Source organism: Antennarius striatus, chromosome 7 (genome assembly GCF_040054535.1).
Source record: "Antennarius striatus isolate MH-2024 chromosome 7, ASM4005453v1, whole genome shotgun sequence".
Lineage (NCBI taxonomy): Eukaryota > Metazoa > Chordata > Actinopteri > Lophiiformes > Antennariidae > Antennarius > Antennarius striatus.
In genome coordinates this window covers 12727431-12746418 of record NC_090782.1, presented here as the reverse complement: position 1 = coordinate 12746418, position 18988 = coordinate 12727431, and the positions used below count along the sequence as shown (strand labels likewise).

Here is an 18988-nt window from a genome sequence, read left to right as displayed (position 1 = left end):
CTCAGTGTTAAAAATAGTTGAAAGAAATCCTGAATTCTCCCATTTATCTGGATTTTAAAAAAGCATTTTATGCGTTGACAGCCATCGGCCTGCTAAATAAACACGCTTAAACCTTTTTTTGTTTTGTTTTGGTTTTTTTACTTTTCAAGAGGCCTTGCTACTGAAAAAAATCCACAACATGTAATTTTTCGGGTGGACAAGTTCTTTCTAAGCTATTTAAAGCAGTGGAAGGTAAATCTTCCTCGTCAGCCTACAACCCTCAGGCACATTTGAACCAATGGCAGTACGAGCGCGACCGTTTTAACCAATCACAGGCCGACCTGAGTGCGCACGCTCTGCGGCTGACGACGACGACCATGGACTGGAGCAGCGTCTCCTTCAGCGAACAAACTTTTAGCGTGTAGTTTCGAAGCAGCTCAAACGGTAAGTTTATGTGCTTTTTGGGTTTATTTAGCTTCTAATTCATGACAGCTTTTTCGTTGATAAAGCTCTGTTTAATTCATTTTAAACCTTAGCTGGTTTTTGTCCGTCAACTATTGAACTGCCTTTCTCGACAGAAACCTGGCTTTAACTTGTTTTTTAGTTCTGGTTCGTTAATTTTGTCCTTGTTTTTTTCCCCCCGCATTTAAAATTTTGATACTTCTGCTAGTTGTTGACCCAGTTTGGCTTACACATCCACCACATTTACTCGTGCGTTAAATCTGTTTATTCCTGTGGTTTTATTTCATCTCTAGAAGTCTTCGTCGTACACACACATGTCCATAGCCACAGAGAGAGCGCTAGCTAAAATGAGAATTAGCTGTTGGTCCCACTTAAAACAAATGTGTGCGTCATCCGCGTATTGAATGAGCCCACGGTGTTCTCAACCCGCTTTCAGACAGTCAGGCGACTTTTTTTTTAATCCAACATGCAGAAACATGTTAAACCAGTCATGACTCGGTGTCAATATGCTACATTCACCCAGAAATAATGATAATAATAATATAATAATTATAATAATAATATAATAAAAATAATAAGAATATAATAATAATAATAATATAATAATAATAATAAAAGCTGCAATAGCTTAAACATTTTCCACTTGTTTCAGCATTTGCCAGCGTTGATGGTTGTGTTTGCAGGAGGGAGCTGCTCGGAGCATCAATGGGGGAGATCGAGGGATCATATCGGGTCCTGCAGACCCCTGGCACAAGGCTGGGAGCCCAGTTCAATGCTGGTATTAGCACTTTGGAGCCGGGCCAGAGTCTGAGTGGCAACATGGTCAGCGGGAGCAGAAGCCACGGCCGAGGAATACAAATCCGTGTGCAGGGTCTGGACGACTCCCTGGAGTTCTTTGACATAGACGTGAGTCATCCTCATCAGTGATTCTTGTATTCTTTCTTTTCCCATCTGTTCTGTTTGTACTGGAATATATCTGCAGTTTAGGGCTCAGCAGGTTGCATCTTACCTTATATAGGTTATATCCTGCTCTGGTGTGGCTTGGGTTTGTGACAGCTGCTACATGGCTTTGGCTGAAATCCCTTCATCTTAAGGCTTCTTATTTAGGTAAATAAGTGTAACTTACCAGGGTCTGCATAAAATTTTAGGTGGTATTTCTGCTTTTTTAATTTGAACAGTGAAGAAAATGGAAAGCATGATCAGTCTAGACTAGGGCTTATGCTTACACTAATGGAAATTGAGGTATTTTCAAGTTTCCATATTTGTCAACCGAAATGGTTGATTTCTGTGTTTTTCCCAATGCAGACTAAGGATAATGGAATATTCAAGTTGCGCTGTGTTCAGATATATTTGGTTCGTGATTGTTGACAGCAGGCTATGGTATTTTTCATTTGTTTTTTTCCAAAATGAAGGTTTTTAAGGTCTTCATCATCCATAATCACTTCCATGAGTACATGTGAACACATCATGAATAGCAAGACTCTTAAAGTGAAATTTTGCAGAGTTACTTTAAAATTATAATCTTGAAGTTAGCTGGAGTGAATAGATATTCAGGAATGAGAATGATGTTTGGTTTTTTTCTCCATTTAACCACTTTACAGAAAGGTAATCCCTACAAATGGGTAGTGGTCTGCTCACACTTCGAGATCCACTCTGGTTCCCTGCTTTCCTATGTTTACCGCTGCTGGAGCTCTTCTTAGGGCAAAGGGGAAACAATAAGGAAGTCACTGTATCAGAGTTAGTTTCCTGTCCCGTCTGTAGTAGGGGAAATGTTCAACTGATCAAAGGACCGCTTCTACAATGGGTAAACAATCAAGTTAATGACCAGGCAATTGACTAAGTGATGAATGAGAATTTAATTTACATTATGACTTAACTACTACAAAGGATTCATCTGCCTTCAATCCTTACGTAACCACAATGATGATTCTGGCAGATGCAGAGTGGAGGCACAGCTGAGTCAGACGTTTCATAATCTTATGCACCATATGTTGTCTTAAAGTTTAGTGCTAATAGAATGTGACAGACACAAGTTTAATTATCTCATGCCATGACTGTGAAGATAGAATATGGGACTCTCATTTGTTTTATTTTCAAATATATCTCTTAAGCCATTTTTGTTTTGTTTTTTTTAGAACAACCACATACTGAAGGTGGTGCCTACTCCTATGTAAGGATTTTGTTTATGTGATTTTCTGTTTCCATGGTTCCAGTTTAGTTGGTCTGATTACCAGAGCAGATCTCAAATAATGTTCAGTATTTATAACAATTTTTTCTGCACATAAGAACAGAGTGCTTTAATTTTTAATTAAAAATAAAAAAATAATAAAAAAATGTTTTAAAAATAAAAAGAGTGCTGAAGCGGCACTTATAGTTATTTAGAAACTCCTGTAATTTCTTTAATTTATATTGCTACAAGTTAAATTTTATATATCTCTTGGATTTAAATTAAAAAACTATTAGATGGAATAGATTACCATTTCCCCAGATACATTGCAGTACAGGGACATTGGCTTTTCTGAGTGATCTTAAAAATGCAAACAAATACAAAATGAGGCAAAAACAGTTGGCATAATGAATGAAATAGTAGTGACCTCAATTTTAGTTAGTGCAGGAAGAAGTGGTGCTTTTTACAGATGTAGTGTACGGTAAATTAACACAGGCTTAGGGAGTGAGGCGGGGGAAACTCCGGCGGCGACACCAGTGCACCGCAGAGTCTTAACATATTGTGGCCATATTGGCTGTTGAGAACAATAGGGTAGTTCTTGTGTCTATTTGCAAGATGGCTGCACCATTATACAGTGATAGCTCTACGTACGAAATTTCTCAGCAGGAAAATATTACCTCTACTTACGAAAGAAAGTTCGACTTACGTAATGTAAAAACACAGTATCGGCTGATACTCAAATCTCCCACAGGTTCCTGAACACAGCATTCTCATAGCTGCTCTGCCATCGGCTATTACTTATTACGTATATTCCTGGTATCCCACTGGCTAAGAGTGATGCCACTCCACCTCTTCGTGGAGCTAGAATGGTGCTTCTGGAGTGTGTTCGGCAATCGGCACTCAACCCGTGAGGTGTTCTGATAGTTTTGCGCAAATATAATAACTTTTTGAGTACGTATTCGCAATGGACCCCAAGAAAGTGACAGTGAAAAGAGGAAAAGAAAAGACGAAGAAAAGAGTTTTTTTTGTCTGTACAAACAAAACAAGAGATCATAGAAAAGCATGAGAAAAGGATGCATTTGGTTGAGCTCACCAAAGAATATGGCCGTAATGCATCTACAATGGCCACGTTATTAAAACAAAAGGAAGTTTAAAGAGTTTAAGGCATTGCGTGGGTGGTTGGAGAAGTTCAAAAGGAGGACTGGAATTCACTCTGTTGTTCGGTATCGTGAGATAGGAGCGCACGAACCAAAGAGGGCAAAAAACAATGGGGACAGCAGTTAAAAGGTTAAATGACCATCATTTTTATTCTTTTTTGTTTTTTATGTTATGCACAACTCTCATGTATTGTGTAATAATCTAATTGTAATATGTATTTGTTACATGTTTTGATGCATTTTTATGCTTTATAAAACATTTATGTCGGAATTTTGGGGGGCTTGAAATGGAATAGTGTGTTTGCATGGAAAAGGGGTCTCTACTTACGTAATTTTCTACTTACGTAGTTTCTTCCGGAACCAATTAATTTCGTAAGTTAGAGGTACCACTGTATATGTGTTGGATAATTTGTGATTAATGTCCATTAAAACATCATTGTACTATATTATTAATTTTATGTTCGTTTGGAACAATCTTTGAAAAAACTCACTGATGCAGCTAAACCTGACCTACATTGTAATTATAGTTTTCATTCCTTCACTCCGTATGCTAAAATAAATACAAGGGCTTTTTCTAAATGGGGTAATGTGTCATATCTTGCTTACACTTTGGGTTTCACTATTGAATACCATACACCTGTTGTTACACAACTTGTAGTTACCGTCATAATTTATGTATAATTTTGAATTTATATATAATTTTGTCTTTCTGTCATGAAAGACCGAAGGGCTTATAATCTGTGATTTGATTAAGTTTATGTGCAGGATCTGAGTTAGATTGAAATTTCTGTTCTTGTGACTTCATGTAAGTGTAGCTAAATACTAGCTCAATGTTTTCTGCACAAATACACAAACACATTTTTTCTGAGTTTGCAAATTATTTCTGATAGACTTTGGGTAGCTCTGTGCATTTCCATAAAACACATACACACACACTTCTACATTATCCCTGTACATGGTCACTTCACCACTTCATGCTTTCATTCTCAGTTTACAAGAAAAAATCCTGTGGACAGTGTTTACTGTTTGAAATGTTTGTGGCCTTCAAGCACTTGCCACCACTCGCTGTGGTATTTTGGTAGCTTTGCTACTCAAATAAAATGGGGCATTTATTTGTTCGGATCATACAGTCACTATACACTCTACAGCGAATCCCAAATAACCCTCACCCGCCATGTGTCGACATTCTTTTATGCATATTTAAGTTCCTAGCTTTTTTATGTTGCATTATTTGTAACCAGAAGTACCTTGCAGATTTTATTTCATGATAATGAAGACCCAAGATAACATAATGTCATAGAACAAGTGTATTTATGGTCAAACAATTTTTATCATCTGGAACTACAGCTGACAAATTGAATCTGAGGATTACTGCCTTGATCTGTGGCCTTCATCTGCTGCAGGTATCATGCATGTCATCAGCAGACATTTGCTTGCAGGGCTGTTGTCTACAGGCCCCTCCCTCAGCCTGCACAGGGGAAAGCTCAACCGTGTGGTTTCTGGACATGGAGGCAGGGCCGGCAGGCCAGAGAAACACAGGCTCCTTTTATCAAGCTCAGCCAACCCCTTTACTGGCCTTAACTTCCAGCTGAAAACTCTCAAATCTGAGAGTGGGTTATTGAACATAGCTGTTTGAAAATGCATACAGTTGGGGGGCACTGGTAGGAGGGAATGTGAGCTGGCTTTGCTTTAGTGTTAGCAAACAAGCATGTAAATAGAAAGGTTGACGTCCAAGTGTGTTGGGGGAGCTGAGGGTGTTATAAGAGCAGTTCAGAGGGAACAGTTATGGCCAGTACAAAGTCTGAGGCAGGGTGATGGGGGAGGGGACACACTCAGGAGTGAAGCCCAGCCAAAAAGTTTGGAATTTCAACCACTTGCCTCCAGCAGTAGCCCCTTTTTGATTTTGTCACTTGAAACTGATGAAACTCCTGTAACTCGGTGGTAATGTTTTAGTGCATTCCTGTTGGAGCAAAGTAAGGCCCCGTCCACACGATGACAGATTTTTTTTGAAAACGCAACTCTTTGAAAACGCATTTGTGTCCACACGACAGCGTTTTCAAAAAACGCTGTAAACGCATCAGTGCGTTTTCAAAGACTGCTATAAGCATGCCAAACCATGTGATGGCAGTATTGAGTCAAATTTTATCCAATAGGAATCCTCCGTGTTTTGTTGTCACAAAACGCCTGCAAGAACGCTGCCATCAAAAAGTTTCATACATGCATCATGTTTGTACACATGGGCCCATAAATATGATGTCACAGCGGTTTTCGTCACAGGCAAGACGTCAGCGTTTTTAAAAAGTTGCGGATACACCGTCCACTAAACAATGCAGACCCAGCGTTTTAAAAAAATTCCACCTCGGCCAGCGTTTTCAAAAAGTTGCGTTTTCGTTCCGGATATCTGCGTTGTCATGTGGACGGAAGGCGTAAACACAACAAAAAGTTGCGTTATCAAAAAGTTCCGGCATCGTGTGGACGGGGCCCAAGAAAACAATGCTGGTGTTTTATGTCTTGTAAATGTTGTCTTCAGCGCTCATTCATAGGATTCTTGGGGAATGTAATTATGTGTAATGGAGCTAAATTGGGCATTTGTTTTTGTGCATGCAAACATGAGCACTCTTAGAGTATTCCTCATTATTCCTCATTTGGGCAGCAGTGGTAAAGCGGGCGGTAGAGCGGGTCGTACTATGATTTAAGATCGGCGGTTCGATTCCTGCTCCCGCCCCAAAAAAAATACCCGGAGGTGAGCTGACAGTGGGAGGTGTCAGCTCTCCTACGGAGCACTGCCGAGGCACCCTTGAGCAATGTGCCGTCCCCTTTACAAATTGCTCATTTGAGGCGCACCAAGAAAGAACTGCCTGCCACTCTACCTCCCTTGCATGCCTTCAGGCCCCCTTGTGTGTGTGTGTGATACAGGGGCCTGTACTCACAAATATCTATGTATGCATTTGAATCATTAGCTAGAGTGTGCGTTGTTAATTTACCTTCGGGGATCAAACCAGTATATAAAATAAAAATAAAATAAAATATAAAAAAAAAAAGTAAAAAATTGTAAGCACTACAGCTGAGCACTTGCCTCTTAGTAGTTAATGTGATGGCTGTTCCTTTAAGGCAGGGCTCGGAATTGCGACCATTTTGGTCGCATATGGGCCCAAATGTTAATCAGTGCGACTGGTGCGCCCTTTTTTTCCTCTTCTCTCTCGCTCTTTCTCTCTCTCCATAGAGCAGGGGTCACCAAATGGCGGACCGCGGTCCGGGATCCGAACCGCAATGGTTCTGTCCGGACCCATGACCACTCCATGATAAATTCACGAGAGTAGATTTTCTTGGCGCATTTTTACTTGTAGTTCGCGGCTACAGACGGCGGGCGCTGCTCCTCCAGTTAATCCGGTAATAGCGCCACTCAGTTCAGCCAATCAGATCGTTTCTCTACCCTGCTCTGTCAGTGCACCAGGAAGTGAGACAGCGCGCTGCCGCTACCGCTGTGAGTTTACCGCTACAGCGGAGCACAGAAAAAGGGAGACAGCATAGCTTCAAACGAAGGGAGGTTAACAAGGAAAAACGCTGGTTTACAATGAGTGGACGAAATTTGTTTATTCCTCCGTCAGGCAGTTCAAAACCATTTTACCTCATATGGTCTGAAGATGTAGCATGAATTAAAAGTGGAAACATGAAGCGCCACTACGAAACAAAGCACGGATCTTTTGCGCAGAATTATCTCCTGAATTCCGAGCTGAGGGCAAAATGACCGAGAAAAATGCAAACAAATGTTCACTAAAGGCATGGTAGAGTTTGGGGCAACATAAAACATCTTTTAGTGATGTTTTAAAATACAAAACAATCCAATAATGACCAAAATGGTTCAGTCCAGGTACCGGGCTGGCCTGACAGCCTGGTACCTGTGCCTCGGTTTGGCCTCTGACCCGGAGGCGGACCAACGCAGCATCCTCAGATGAGCATCTCTCATACAGTTTTGTGTGGATGTGGGGAAAACATGTAGGCCCTGAGTGTGCACCCTCAAACGCACTACCGCGAAAGTTTGTTTGATGCGAACACGTGAGTGTGGACCTGCTGGAGAATGTGCGCAAAACAGTCTGAGCGGGACCGCGGTCCTGCCAGGATACAATGAGCGCAGCTGCAGCTGCTTTCCTGGGCAAGGGAGAGAGGTGCATGGAACGGAGATGGATGGAGTGGTCTCTATCGCTCCGTAACTGCCTTGATTTTGGGTAGGTGCTCCTAAACTCTTTGCTGGTGCTACTAACTTCTAAATTTGGGAGCACCAATTCCACCAAGAAAAAAAAGTTATTATTAAATATTAAAGATTTCGAGCCCTGCTTTAAGGGCTTATTTCACCTCTACATAATACTGATTTCTGACCTAACTCATTTATTTCTTACTTCGCATGACGAGCTTAGCGTGGAGAATACAGTATGTGGGTTGCACAGGTGACCAGAGCAGAAGGCAAACTAAAAACAGCTGATCCTGATTACCAACATGTTGTGTTCATCTGCCAACATTCACTCTGGCCAACTGTCCCATATGCGACTCCTGAAGCCAAGTAGTAAAAGAAATCTAGTTAAAGTCATCAGTCAGGTGTCAACATGTTTGTTCATCTTTGAAATGTCAAGCCACACACCTTGGTTGAAGGTGTGCAGAGCTTTTCATTGTGTATCCCCAGGAGAACTGGTAGCTAGACCGACAGTGTTCAGCCCACTGTACTCCATACAAGCCCCAACACAACCTTGTTGTCAGTAGCAGGTTCTACGAGAGTTCACTGATTTATTGATAGTTGGGGAGCATCAGGTGCTGGGAACTGCGTTTAACCTGTCAGGCAAGGTTTGCCCAAGCCTTTGACTTGAAAGGGCAGGGTACTATCTGGGCTACTACCCTTGTTTAGTTTTTTTTTTCTCCTTATTCTTTTTCAGTGTATTAGAAGGGCTCTCCTCTTTTGTAGCTGGAAGCTTTTTAAAGCCTGCCTTTGTATGTCGCTACCGCACGCGCGCACACACACACACACACACAGAAGATTTGTTTCCCAAGAAACATCTGTTTGTCATAATCCCTGCGGCTTTCAGAGATTGATTGGGTGACCTAATGACCTGCCTTACCGTTAGAGCTGAGATGAGGCTGCAGTCAATGCCACAAGTTGGGTGTGAACAAATTGCATGTGATCATATCACAGATGTGCTCACACCACATATGCCAGAATTTAGGGTGGCAATCAGCTAGTTGAAGTAAATTCAAATGTGGAAGACCAAAACACAGACCTATACACCCATCGACTGTTTGCTTCCACCATTAACAAAAGAGCACATTGTAACCTCCAGGTGCTGGAAAAGGGTTTGACAATGTAATATAGTAGTGGTTAAATGGTGCTGAGCACCAATCACATATTGATTTTCTTGAAGTTCCAGACTGTTTTAAGTGTTAGTTTACATAATGACTGTTTCACCCAAAATGGAAAATTGTGTTAAAAATAAAACCACAACTGGTGATGCCAAGCAACAGTAGGGGTTCTCAGCTAAGGTTGGCTAATATACTGGTGATGAATGTTACTAAGATATTGCTCTCACCTCTACTTCCTCCTGAAGGACAGGCAGCTCTTAAACTTACAGAGTCGCTCTACAGTCTTTCATCTGTTTTCTCGCTGTGAGAAAAAAGCGACTTGATTGCTGCCAGTCATTTTGATCATGACACTGCTGCCTCTCCAGATTTCATGAGTGCTGGTGCAATCATGAACAACGGGCTTAATGAAATCCTGCAGTGGTGGTATGCCTTATTTGTTTAATAGTGTATTGTGTGCATGTTAATTCAAGAGTAGATAATCTGTGGAGATTTTCATTATTTGCTTGAAGCCAGACTCTACAATCTGAATCCTGTAGCGTGAGGGTGGCCTCGTCTGGTGGTAGAGGTCTGTTTTGAGTTTTGAGCTAGCGGACCTCAAACTATATCCCCAATTTGAAAACTTTTTTTTTTTTGAGTTAGCTGCTGGCTGTATTCACTGCTTTCATCCTCCTGGCATACAATGCAGGGAGCTTAGTTGTCACTGTTCTTCTGTTTATGAACTTGTCATCTGTTTGTCTGGAGTTTTCATTAATTAATCTTCTTGAAGATGAGATGATCACTATCGTCTTTTCTTCAGCTCATTGTCTGCATCACAGGTCACGGGTCACATTGGACCCTATCCTAGCCGGCTACACGTGAGAGGTGGGCTACACCCTGGATGTATCACCATTGCATTGTGGGGCCTGTTTGTCTAAAGTTTTACTTAAAAATGTTTCTAGATCTTGAAAAAATTGTAGCTGCACATCTGCCATTTGCTGCAATGGTAATTTCTACCACATATAATTTGTTAAATTATGTTTTATGAACTAAGTATTGTCAACTGAACATGGATACCTCGATCTGTTTTGGAGATGACTAAAAAATTTTATTCATGCAAATGTAGTGTGTGTGTGTGTGTGTGTGTGTGTGTGGAGGTTTGTGTGTTATGCATCTGTAGGTTATGGGTAGCACACGTAGTACAAAATCATCGTCAAAATGTCCCCACTGCTTCCTGTGCTACAAGCTCGCTCCATTTGTATAGGCGTAGACTTTGCATTGTGCTGCCTCTGCTGCTGTCTCAGAGGCATCAGGGCAACGAATGCCACATTCCACGTTTTTAAACATTTATGCAGGAGGGTGAGGTGCAGAACACGCGCTGCAGTCCCACCTTGAACAAGCTGTGTGTGAGGAGCTTTTGTCTAATTTGTAACGTTTTAACCTCCCTGAAGAAGTCAAGACGAGACAGACTACCTGGACGTTTTTCTGACTTTCATCCTCTGATGCACTCTGAATACTTATTAACACTGTCTGACTCGTATGTTTGAGTCAACACAAGCCAGAAAGTTGGTGTAATCACTTTAAATACAAGAAAAAGGGCATTTTACTGCAGATTCCAAAATTTATGTATGTTGTGTCAGTAGGTCTCACCTGCGCTTCATAGATTTTGTAAATATGGACCTTATGATTGTGTCAAAGTAATGAGAAGACTACAGTAAATCTCCTGGTGCTCTGATTCTTTCCTTTAGCCAATGCAAAGCAGCTCTTTTTATAAGGCTTTTAAAAATACTATTTTACATTACAACCAGATGTCTTAGGCTATAATTTTCTCAGAAAGTCGTAGACTGGGGTTCCAAACCTCAAGTACAGTGTGTTCTTAGTTCATAGTAATTAGCTCTTTGTTGAGTGAAAAAAAATAAAAGCCCTGACCGTTGAAGGTAAAACTTCGGCAGATTTCCTGTTTAGGATTTTGCTGGCTAAGGCTTTTTTAAGTAGAAATTTGCAATAAGATGTATATTTGCAGTTTATTTGTTCAACCAAATCAAGAAAATCGCTTGAAATGACAGATGGAACGTAGGTGGCTATAAAACATTCAATAAAGTGGATTATTTGCAGATGCCAGATATTTTCTCTGCTACAGAACATGTCCTTCTTCACCTCAGTAGAAATTAGATTTTACTATGATCTGTTAATTACATATGTCTACAGTCAAGTACAACTTGATTGAGTATAAATGATGCCATTTTAAGCGTTTTAAGACCTTATTTTGGTCCAAGTGATGCAAGTAATGGTTCCTTTTACTCTGTTTGTCTTTCAGCCTAAAGCTCTTGGACAGACGCTCCTCTCTGAGGTTTCCCTGAGAGGCAACCTCATAGAGAGTGATTACTTTGGCCTCGAGTTTCAGAACATGCAGATGATCTGGGTATGTGCACCATAAACTGTGTATTTATTAGCTGTTTAAAGCAGACACACATGACTATTGAGAATCTGACATGCACATTGACGATGCATGTCATTGATGTCCGAATCAGCAAAGGCAGCCAGCATTTGAGATGAAAACATGACGTGTCTCAGGCTACAAGATGAACTCGGTTCATCTTGCAAACTCCATTAGCGTTCTACAGCAGCGCAAACAGTGATGTAGTATTGTTTTTACTGGACACGAGCAGTATGTAATCCAAGCATATTTTTAACTTCAACGGCTCAACCGGCCATGCACAAATGTCAGACTTTCCACTGTTATATTCTTCCAGAAACATAAGTGGAATTCAAGACCACCTACATGTTCTTTGTAAAGCAGCTGAGAAGAGAGATAAAACAAACTCTATGTCTTGTTCAAAGACAATGCTAATGGTGTCAAACAGTGAAAAGCTGTACAGCACATACAGTTCATTAGTTCCTGCATAAATGTAGTACTTCATTTGCTCTGTAAAGGAACATTCACATATTTTTAGCCTGGTGGATTTGCACCATGTCAGGCTGGCATGAGCTGAAATAATGTAAAAAAGGTAATTAAGACAAAGAACGAGTCATTATAACTGAATTCTGTATTTTTAAATCATGCTTATATTTACTTTTTTTTGTTCAAGCCAAATCCAGTAGTTTTAAGAAGACAGGATAATTGCTGCTGTGTTAAACGTTTGGTTTTTATTTGATAACCATCATCAGTAGTAGATCGCTGTGTCTAGAAGCTACAGTTAATATTATATATAAATCAAAGAGTTGTGGAATCACTTAATGGTATTTGCTCTGTCTGCGATTTTCACTTTAGTCAATATGTTCAAGTTACTTGCCTTAACATGTCTGTATATGCATATATGAAAAGGTAAAACGAGGGATGTAGTTCTCATTATTTTATTTATAAAGATAATCCCCGATACTTTCTTATTATCTCTTCAGGTTTGGCTGGAACCCACAAAACCTATTGCAAAACAAGTCAGAAGTATGTGAGCTCAGTATTTTGGTTAAGGTTAGAACATGGTGAAGATGTGTCTTGTTTGGCTGATAATCTGTTTTCATGTTTTTCAGGACCAGCAAATACACTTTTTAGATTATCAGTGAAATTCTTCCCTCCAGACCCCGGTCAGCTTCAGGAGGAGTACACGAGGTCAGTGACCTTCACTTTTTACTAAACATTACTCTTTATCTCATATCTCAAGAAAAAAATAAACAGACTATCATGAAAAGATTGTTTGTCTATTTGTACATTGACCTTTAAAGACACACCATAGAATGATTTTTTGCTTTTTTTAGAGGACTTTGGGAGAGGTTTTAGGTCCACAGTTTATACTCCATAGTGGTGGTGTACATTACCTGAAAGAGGATAACTTAAGATTCATTTGAAATCCAGCTCAGCATAATGTATTCAGGTGCTATCATAGTGGGTGCTGCAAGAATTTGTGTGACATTTCAGGCATAACTCAAACATCACATTAATATTTAATTTAATTAGACGTTCTAATATGCTATTTGATCGATTTCACAGGATGAGATTATAAATTGGTAATACTAATCTTGGATGGCCATTCATTGATTTTATAGATTTTTTTATGTTATCAGGTTGAAGATGTTTTTACGTAAACATTTCAGTCCACCCTCCGCTTGTTGCTTTTGGTTAGTTAGTGATTGTCTTTGCATAATTTGATGACGCTCTCCATCAGTCACTACATATATTATTAATCTTGACATACATGGATCTAAACTACATTTTGTCTTGTAGTCACTAAATAATAAAACAAGCTTTTGTCTTATGAATGTTTTGGTTTGAGACAGAAATATTTGATCAAGATTCTGATGCTGAATTTATTCTCAGAAGTTGCTGAGAAAAATTGAAAGACATAATAAATTGCCACTTTTAGACCTAGAAACTCATAATGTGACTCCGTATCAAGGGTTTAGATTTCTTTAAGAGTGACTGCATGACTTGCACCTTTTACACCTTTTAAAGCCCCTTCATTTCTAGTAATGAGGAACCTAATTTTTCCTGTCATATATGGTTTCATGCCAAAAAAGAGTACTGCAGATGCAGTATTTGCTTTGAGGATGTTAATAGAGAAGTACAGAGAAGGCCAGACGGAGCTGCATTGTGTTTTTGTAGATCTTGAGAAAGCTTATGACAGGGTGCCCAGAGAGGAATTGTGGTATTGTATGAGGAAGTCTGGAGTGGCAGAGAAGTATGTTAGAGTGGTGCAAGACATGTATGAGGACTGTAAGACAATGGTGAGGTGTGCTGTAGATGTGACACAGGATTTCAAGGTGGAGGTGGGACTGCATCAGGGATCAGCTCTGAGACCCTTCTTGTTAGCAATGGTGATGGACAGGCTGACAGACGAGGTTAGACAGGAATCTCCATGGACTATGATGTTTGCAGATGACATTGTGATCTGCAGTGAGAGCAGGGAACAGGTGGAAGAGAAGCTAGAGAGGTGGAGATTTGTCCTGGAAAGGAGAGGAATGAAGGTTAGCCGCAGTAAGACAGAGTACATGTGTGTGAATGAGAGGGACCCAAGTGGAAGAGTGAGGTTACAGGGAGAAGAGATCAAGAAGGTGGAGGATTTTAAGTACTTAGGGTCAACAGTCCAGAGCAATGGAGAGTGTGGAAAAGAGGTGAAGAAGCGTGTACAGGCAGGATGAAACGGGTGGAGAAAAGTGACATGTGTGATGTGTGATAGAAGAGTTTCAGCTAAAATGAAAGGAAAGGTGTACAAAACTGCGGTGAGACCAGCAATGTTGTTTGGTCTAAGACAGTGTCACTGAGGACAGGAGACAGGAGACAGAGCTGAAGGTAGCAGAGATGAAGATGCTGAGGTTCTCTTTGGGAGTGACCAGGAAGGATAGGATCAGGCATGAGTACATCAGAGGGACAGCACATGTTAGAGGTTTTGGAGATAAAGTCAGAGATGGTTTCACTGAAATGGTTTGGACCTGTCCAGAGGAGAGATAGTGAATATATTGGTAGAAGGATGCTGAGTTTTGAACTGCCAGGCAGGAGGCCTAGAGGAAGAATAGGAGGGGGTTTATGGATGTAGTGAAAGAGGACATGAAGGTAGTTGGTGTGAGAGAAGAGGATGCAGAAGACAGGGTTAGATGGAGGCAATTGATTCGCTGTGGCGACCCCTGAAGGGAAAAGCCGAGAGGAAAAGAAGAAGATAAAGTTATGAAGGGGAAAAGGTAATGGACTATTGGTCCTTCATGTTTCATTTCCAGAGCATAACTCACGCACATGTTTGATCCAAGAACTGAAGAGGTGTCTTTTGCTGGCTTCAAAGTTTTGACATTTCTTTTTTCCACTTCCCTTGATTACAGTTAAAACTAAATTCATTCATAGATTTTTCAGGTGAAGATTTCTAGGCCATAAATTTGAAGTATTATCTCATAAAACTTGATGTACACATCTGCTATGTAAAGAAGATGTGCCATTTAATGTCTGTGGAGTTTGACCATTTCCTGCCTTATCCCACCTGCAGGCGTGATACTTCACATCACTCTACAGACAAGTGTTAACTACAGTCATGGTGAACTAGATGTATTTGTAATCAATTCCAGCCATGATAGACCACAGAATGTGAAGTTTTTAGCAACAAATGATGTGGATATCTAAAAGCACTATAGATTGTTAGAGAATGACATATGGGCAGGCCTGTAGCCTTGCTCTGGGCACAGGAGAGAAATCATGTATAGAGCAGGAACTCTCTAAGAATTTCACCTACTTTCATTTTGAAAAGGTATCTTTCACAGATACACGATCAAACTGAGATGAATTGATGAACTACATTTCTGTGTCATACATAATCCTAAGAACACAATATTTTTCTGAACACTAACAGATGGGTTCCTGTCCTTTTTGTTTTTTCCAGGTACTTGTTCTCACTACAGATGAAAAGAGATCTGATGGAAGGCAACTTGATCTGCACAGAAAATACTGGTGCCCTGCTGGCTTCTCACCTCGTCCAGTGTATGTTTAAACTGTCATTTTTATATTTGTTTGTTCATTAGGGAGCAATAATCTGTAAATACATGAACTCTAACAGAAACAAACATTCACTTGATAATTTTATATAAAGAGATGTTTCGGTCTTTTAGCCTGTCATCATTGATGTGGATAGAATAGACAGAATAATGGAAGAAATGCTTTTTGCCTCTTTTTTGTCAGTTACACACACGCACATGCTGCTAACATACTGTACTGTACACTTAATCTTGGTACAAACAGACCTGTCTGACTCTTTAACCTGCAGCGGAGATTGGAGACTACGATGATGTAGCAGACAGGGACTTCCTGAGGACAAACAAGCTGATGCCTTATCAAGAGAATGTGCAAGAGAAGATCATGGAGCTCCACCGCAGACACGTGTAAGTGTATTGACACCTCACCTGTGATGTCATGTATGTGTTCATTCAGTGATTGGTTCAATCTAACTGTCAGATAATGTACAGTCAGGATTTTAAGTAGGTTGTCTTAGCAGTCAACACTGCATTATTTTTATCAATCCTCCAGTCTTGCAGTGACTTTTTTTTTAGATCTGTAAATTTAAGCTCAACAAACAGTAAGGGTCTTCTGCTATCATCTTTGAAATAAAAGTTGTACTTTGTTCTGCACATCTGTCATTACTCTGTCTGTAGACAAAGCTAGTTATTGATTTGATTGTTGCTTTGTGGATAGTCTGTCTTCTCCACGTTGCTTTGTTCTCAAGTTAACGTATATTGTGGTGATAGACTTCAGGCAGCCTTTCTCAGGGGGGTTGGGGTTGCACAATTTTTTTTTCTTCAAATTGGAACTAGAATTTAGCAGGCTGAAGTTTTGGTCTTGCAGTAATTCGGTCTCATTTTAGCAATGCACGACAATAAAATACAGAATTGAATAATGGAGAAGTTTCTGATAGGGGATAAAAGAAAACTGGGTGATGTTTCCGACACAAACAGCAAGACAGCGTCACCCTAGTGAACAATCATTCTCGACCTCCAAAACCCATGGCGAGAAAATACAAAGATGCATATCTCTTGATTCACTGTGAATGTGGGAGGATGAAGAAAGACCTCTAGTGTAATGTCTCAAAACATTGGCAGAGGACAGCATGAAACCAAATCAATGGAAGAGACACCTTTAGACCATTCACCCGAGCTTCGTGAGTAAACCACCGGAGGTTTTCAAGAGGGACCTTGATGAATACTGAAAGCAGAAAAGTAGTTAAAAACAACTGCTGGTGTAAACCAGAAAGCAGATAGCTTCCTACAAAGTTGCTTACAGAATTGCGCATTCCAAGAGCGCAGAGGAGCTCATGCTGCCATGCTCTTCTTCCTTCAAAGGGGGCCCAACTGAAAAAGTATGAGAACCACTGACTTATGGTAAGATAGTCTTACCAGGCAACATTTGCACTGCACCTCAATGTCATCGACTTTATTAAACAAAGCCCACATCAAGCCTTTAGACTGCTGTGGTGTTTCTGCTAATGTGATAGCACCACACCCTTTTCAACTGCTTTGTATTCAGTGTGTTATTCTTTATTTGTTGCACTTACAAATATCTTGTACTCATGTTACCGCCACCAGCTAGCGATAGTACTATACAAGTCGCATAAAAACTAGGAATCAGCCAGTCAGACAAAACAATAATCATACATATTACAGTAATCATTTTTATTCTTGAATTTTAAAAAATTACCCATACCTGATTTTAATCTGAGTGTCGTTCTTACTTGTCCCAGCTTTATTTTTAATCATGGAAGCTACTGAAGCTAACAGAAATGGTCCTCCTTTAGGTCCTCCTTTTTTAACCTATGGGTAGACAATCTGTGTTCACAGTAGCCAGAGTAGAAATGAGTAATTAGTTTATATTACTGACCACATGTGAAGCCAGTTGACTGATGTGACACAGTGGTTTAATTTTTAAAGACTTTTGGCTAAATGAAATAAAAGTGGATTGTAAGAATAAAGTATGTAAGGCTACCGCCAACCTTTTTACACACATCATATTTGTTTACCACAAATAACATCTAATAAATCAGTTTTGGGGGATTGTGAATACATATTTGAGCACATGTTATAATGTGGCTTAAAAATAAATGTTTATTGTTTGAGCCAAGTTTTCTGCTAAACAACCACAACGAGAGGTTTTGTTTTATTGCACAGCGCTGAATGTCACACAGTTGCTGCACTTTTCCCACCACCAGCCTCCTTGTTAATGTGGTACTATCCTTTGGCCAGTAGTGGTTCTTTTCAACCTAGTGTATTAGGCTGCATGAAGGACCTTTGCTAATCTCTTCCTTTGGTTTCCACTATAGAAATACAAGCGCTGAATTCTCTGGCCTAATCCCCTGCTCAGGCCGGTCTATTAGCCATGAGGCCAGTGGGGCAGAGGAGGGCATAAGGAGATTTCACCACTTAACGGATAAACAAAATTAGAATGTGGTGATGATTGGATGGATATGTGTTCCTAACACGCTGTTTGGTTGTAATTACATGGATTTATAGAACGCCTTTCAAATCCTCAAAGTTATAAGGGATTTAAAGACATTCCGAAAACATGTAATTATGCAGTCTTTACATAAATGTCATTTGATGAATCGATCAAACTTCATTTATGAAGGTAATACAAGTCGTTTTGCAAAATCGTAGATTGGCATAAAAAATAAATCATACAAATAAGTTTACTCAAGAGAAATTGAACTATAAGATCTTTTTATAGATAAGATTTAATAGAAATATCAGAGGACTGAGCCTTGAGGAACTATGTCATATTTGTCTCTTAGGATTCCTTGTTGAATAAAAGGGAATTGATTCATTTGTAGATGGAAGTTTCCAATTAATATACAACCGTACAGTTTTCTGTTTTGGAACTGTTATTATTTTTTTAAATGTTATTTTATATACTGTATTGATCCCCGAAGGGAAATTAGTTTTAGGAAATTGGGAAATTAGAACATACAAGTTAGTCACTTTTTTATTAAGTGACATTGTGAATGAGAAGGACATGTAATTCATGCATGTTGGTGTGTGTTGCTCTCTACTCTAGGGGCCACACTCCAGCTGAATCAGATTTCCAAATCCTGGAGATTGTCCGCAAATTGGAGATGTACGGCGTCCGCTTCCACCCGGCAGCCGACCGAGAGGGCACCAAAATTAATCTGGCTGTTTCTCATATGGGGCTTCAGGTTTTTCAGGTGACAAAAGTTCTCATACCAGCTGTGTTTTTGGCGCTGCAGCCTCTGTTTACCAGTGTTAATAAAGATTATTTCTTTCAACTTTCCTTTGCATCAGGGCCACACAAAGATAAATACCTTCAATTGGTCCAAGATTCGCAAGCTGAGCTTCAAAAGAAAACGGTTCTTGATCAAGCTGCACCCAGAAGTTCATGTATGTATTAATGAAGAGGATGTTTTCTTTGAGAAGCTGAATGCTTATT

General features: G+C 39.9%; 1 protein-coding gene across 7 annotated transcripts in view; it reads left to right on the top strand.

The window, feature by feature from the left end:
* The first annotated feature begins 316 nt into the window (after nt 1–316).
* Nucleotides 317–18988, top strand: part of farp2 (FERM, RhoGEF and pleckstrin domain protein 2) — a 41228-nt gene continuing 22556 nt past the window's right edge. For 3 of the 7 annotated variants that reach the window (XR_011036821.1, XM_068320510.1, XM_068320505.1), the window contains exons 1-9: nt 317–423; nt 1125–1347; nt 11405–11509; nt 12487–12529; nt 12616–12694; nt 15444–15541; nt 15825–15939; nt 18599–18746; nt 18844–18939. Coding sequence is in view for 6 of the 7 variants with exons in the window: in XM_068320510.1 (XP_068176611.1) it covers nt 1147–1347; nt 11405–11509; nt 12487–12529; nt 12616–12694; nt 15444–15541; nt 15825–15939; nt 18599–18746; nt 18844–18939 (885 nt within the window). In the remaining variant the exon portion in view is untranslated. Of the gene's footprint in view, nt 424–1093; nt 1348–11404; nt 11510–12486; nt 12530–12615; nt 12695–15443; nt 15542–15824; nt 15940–18598; nt 18747–18843; nt 18940–18988 lie in introns of all 7 variants that reach the window. The other 4 variants (XM_068320512.1, XM_068320511.1, XM_068320509.1 and 1 more) reach the window with 2 other exon arrangements.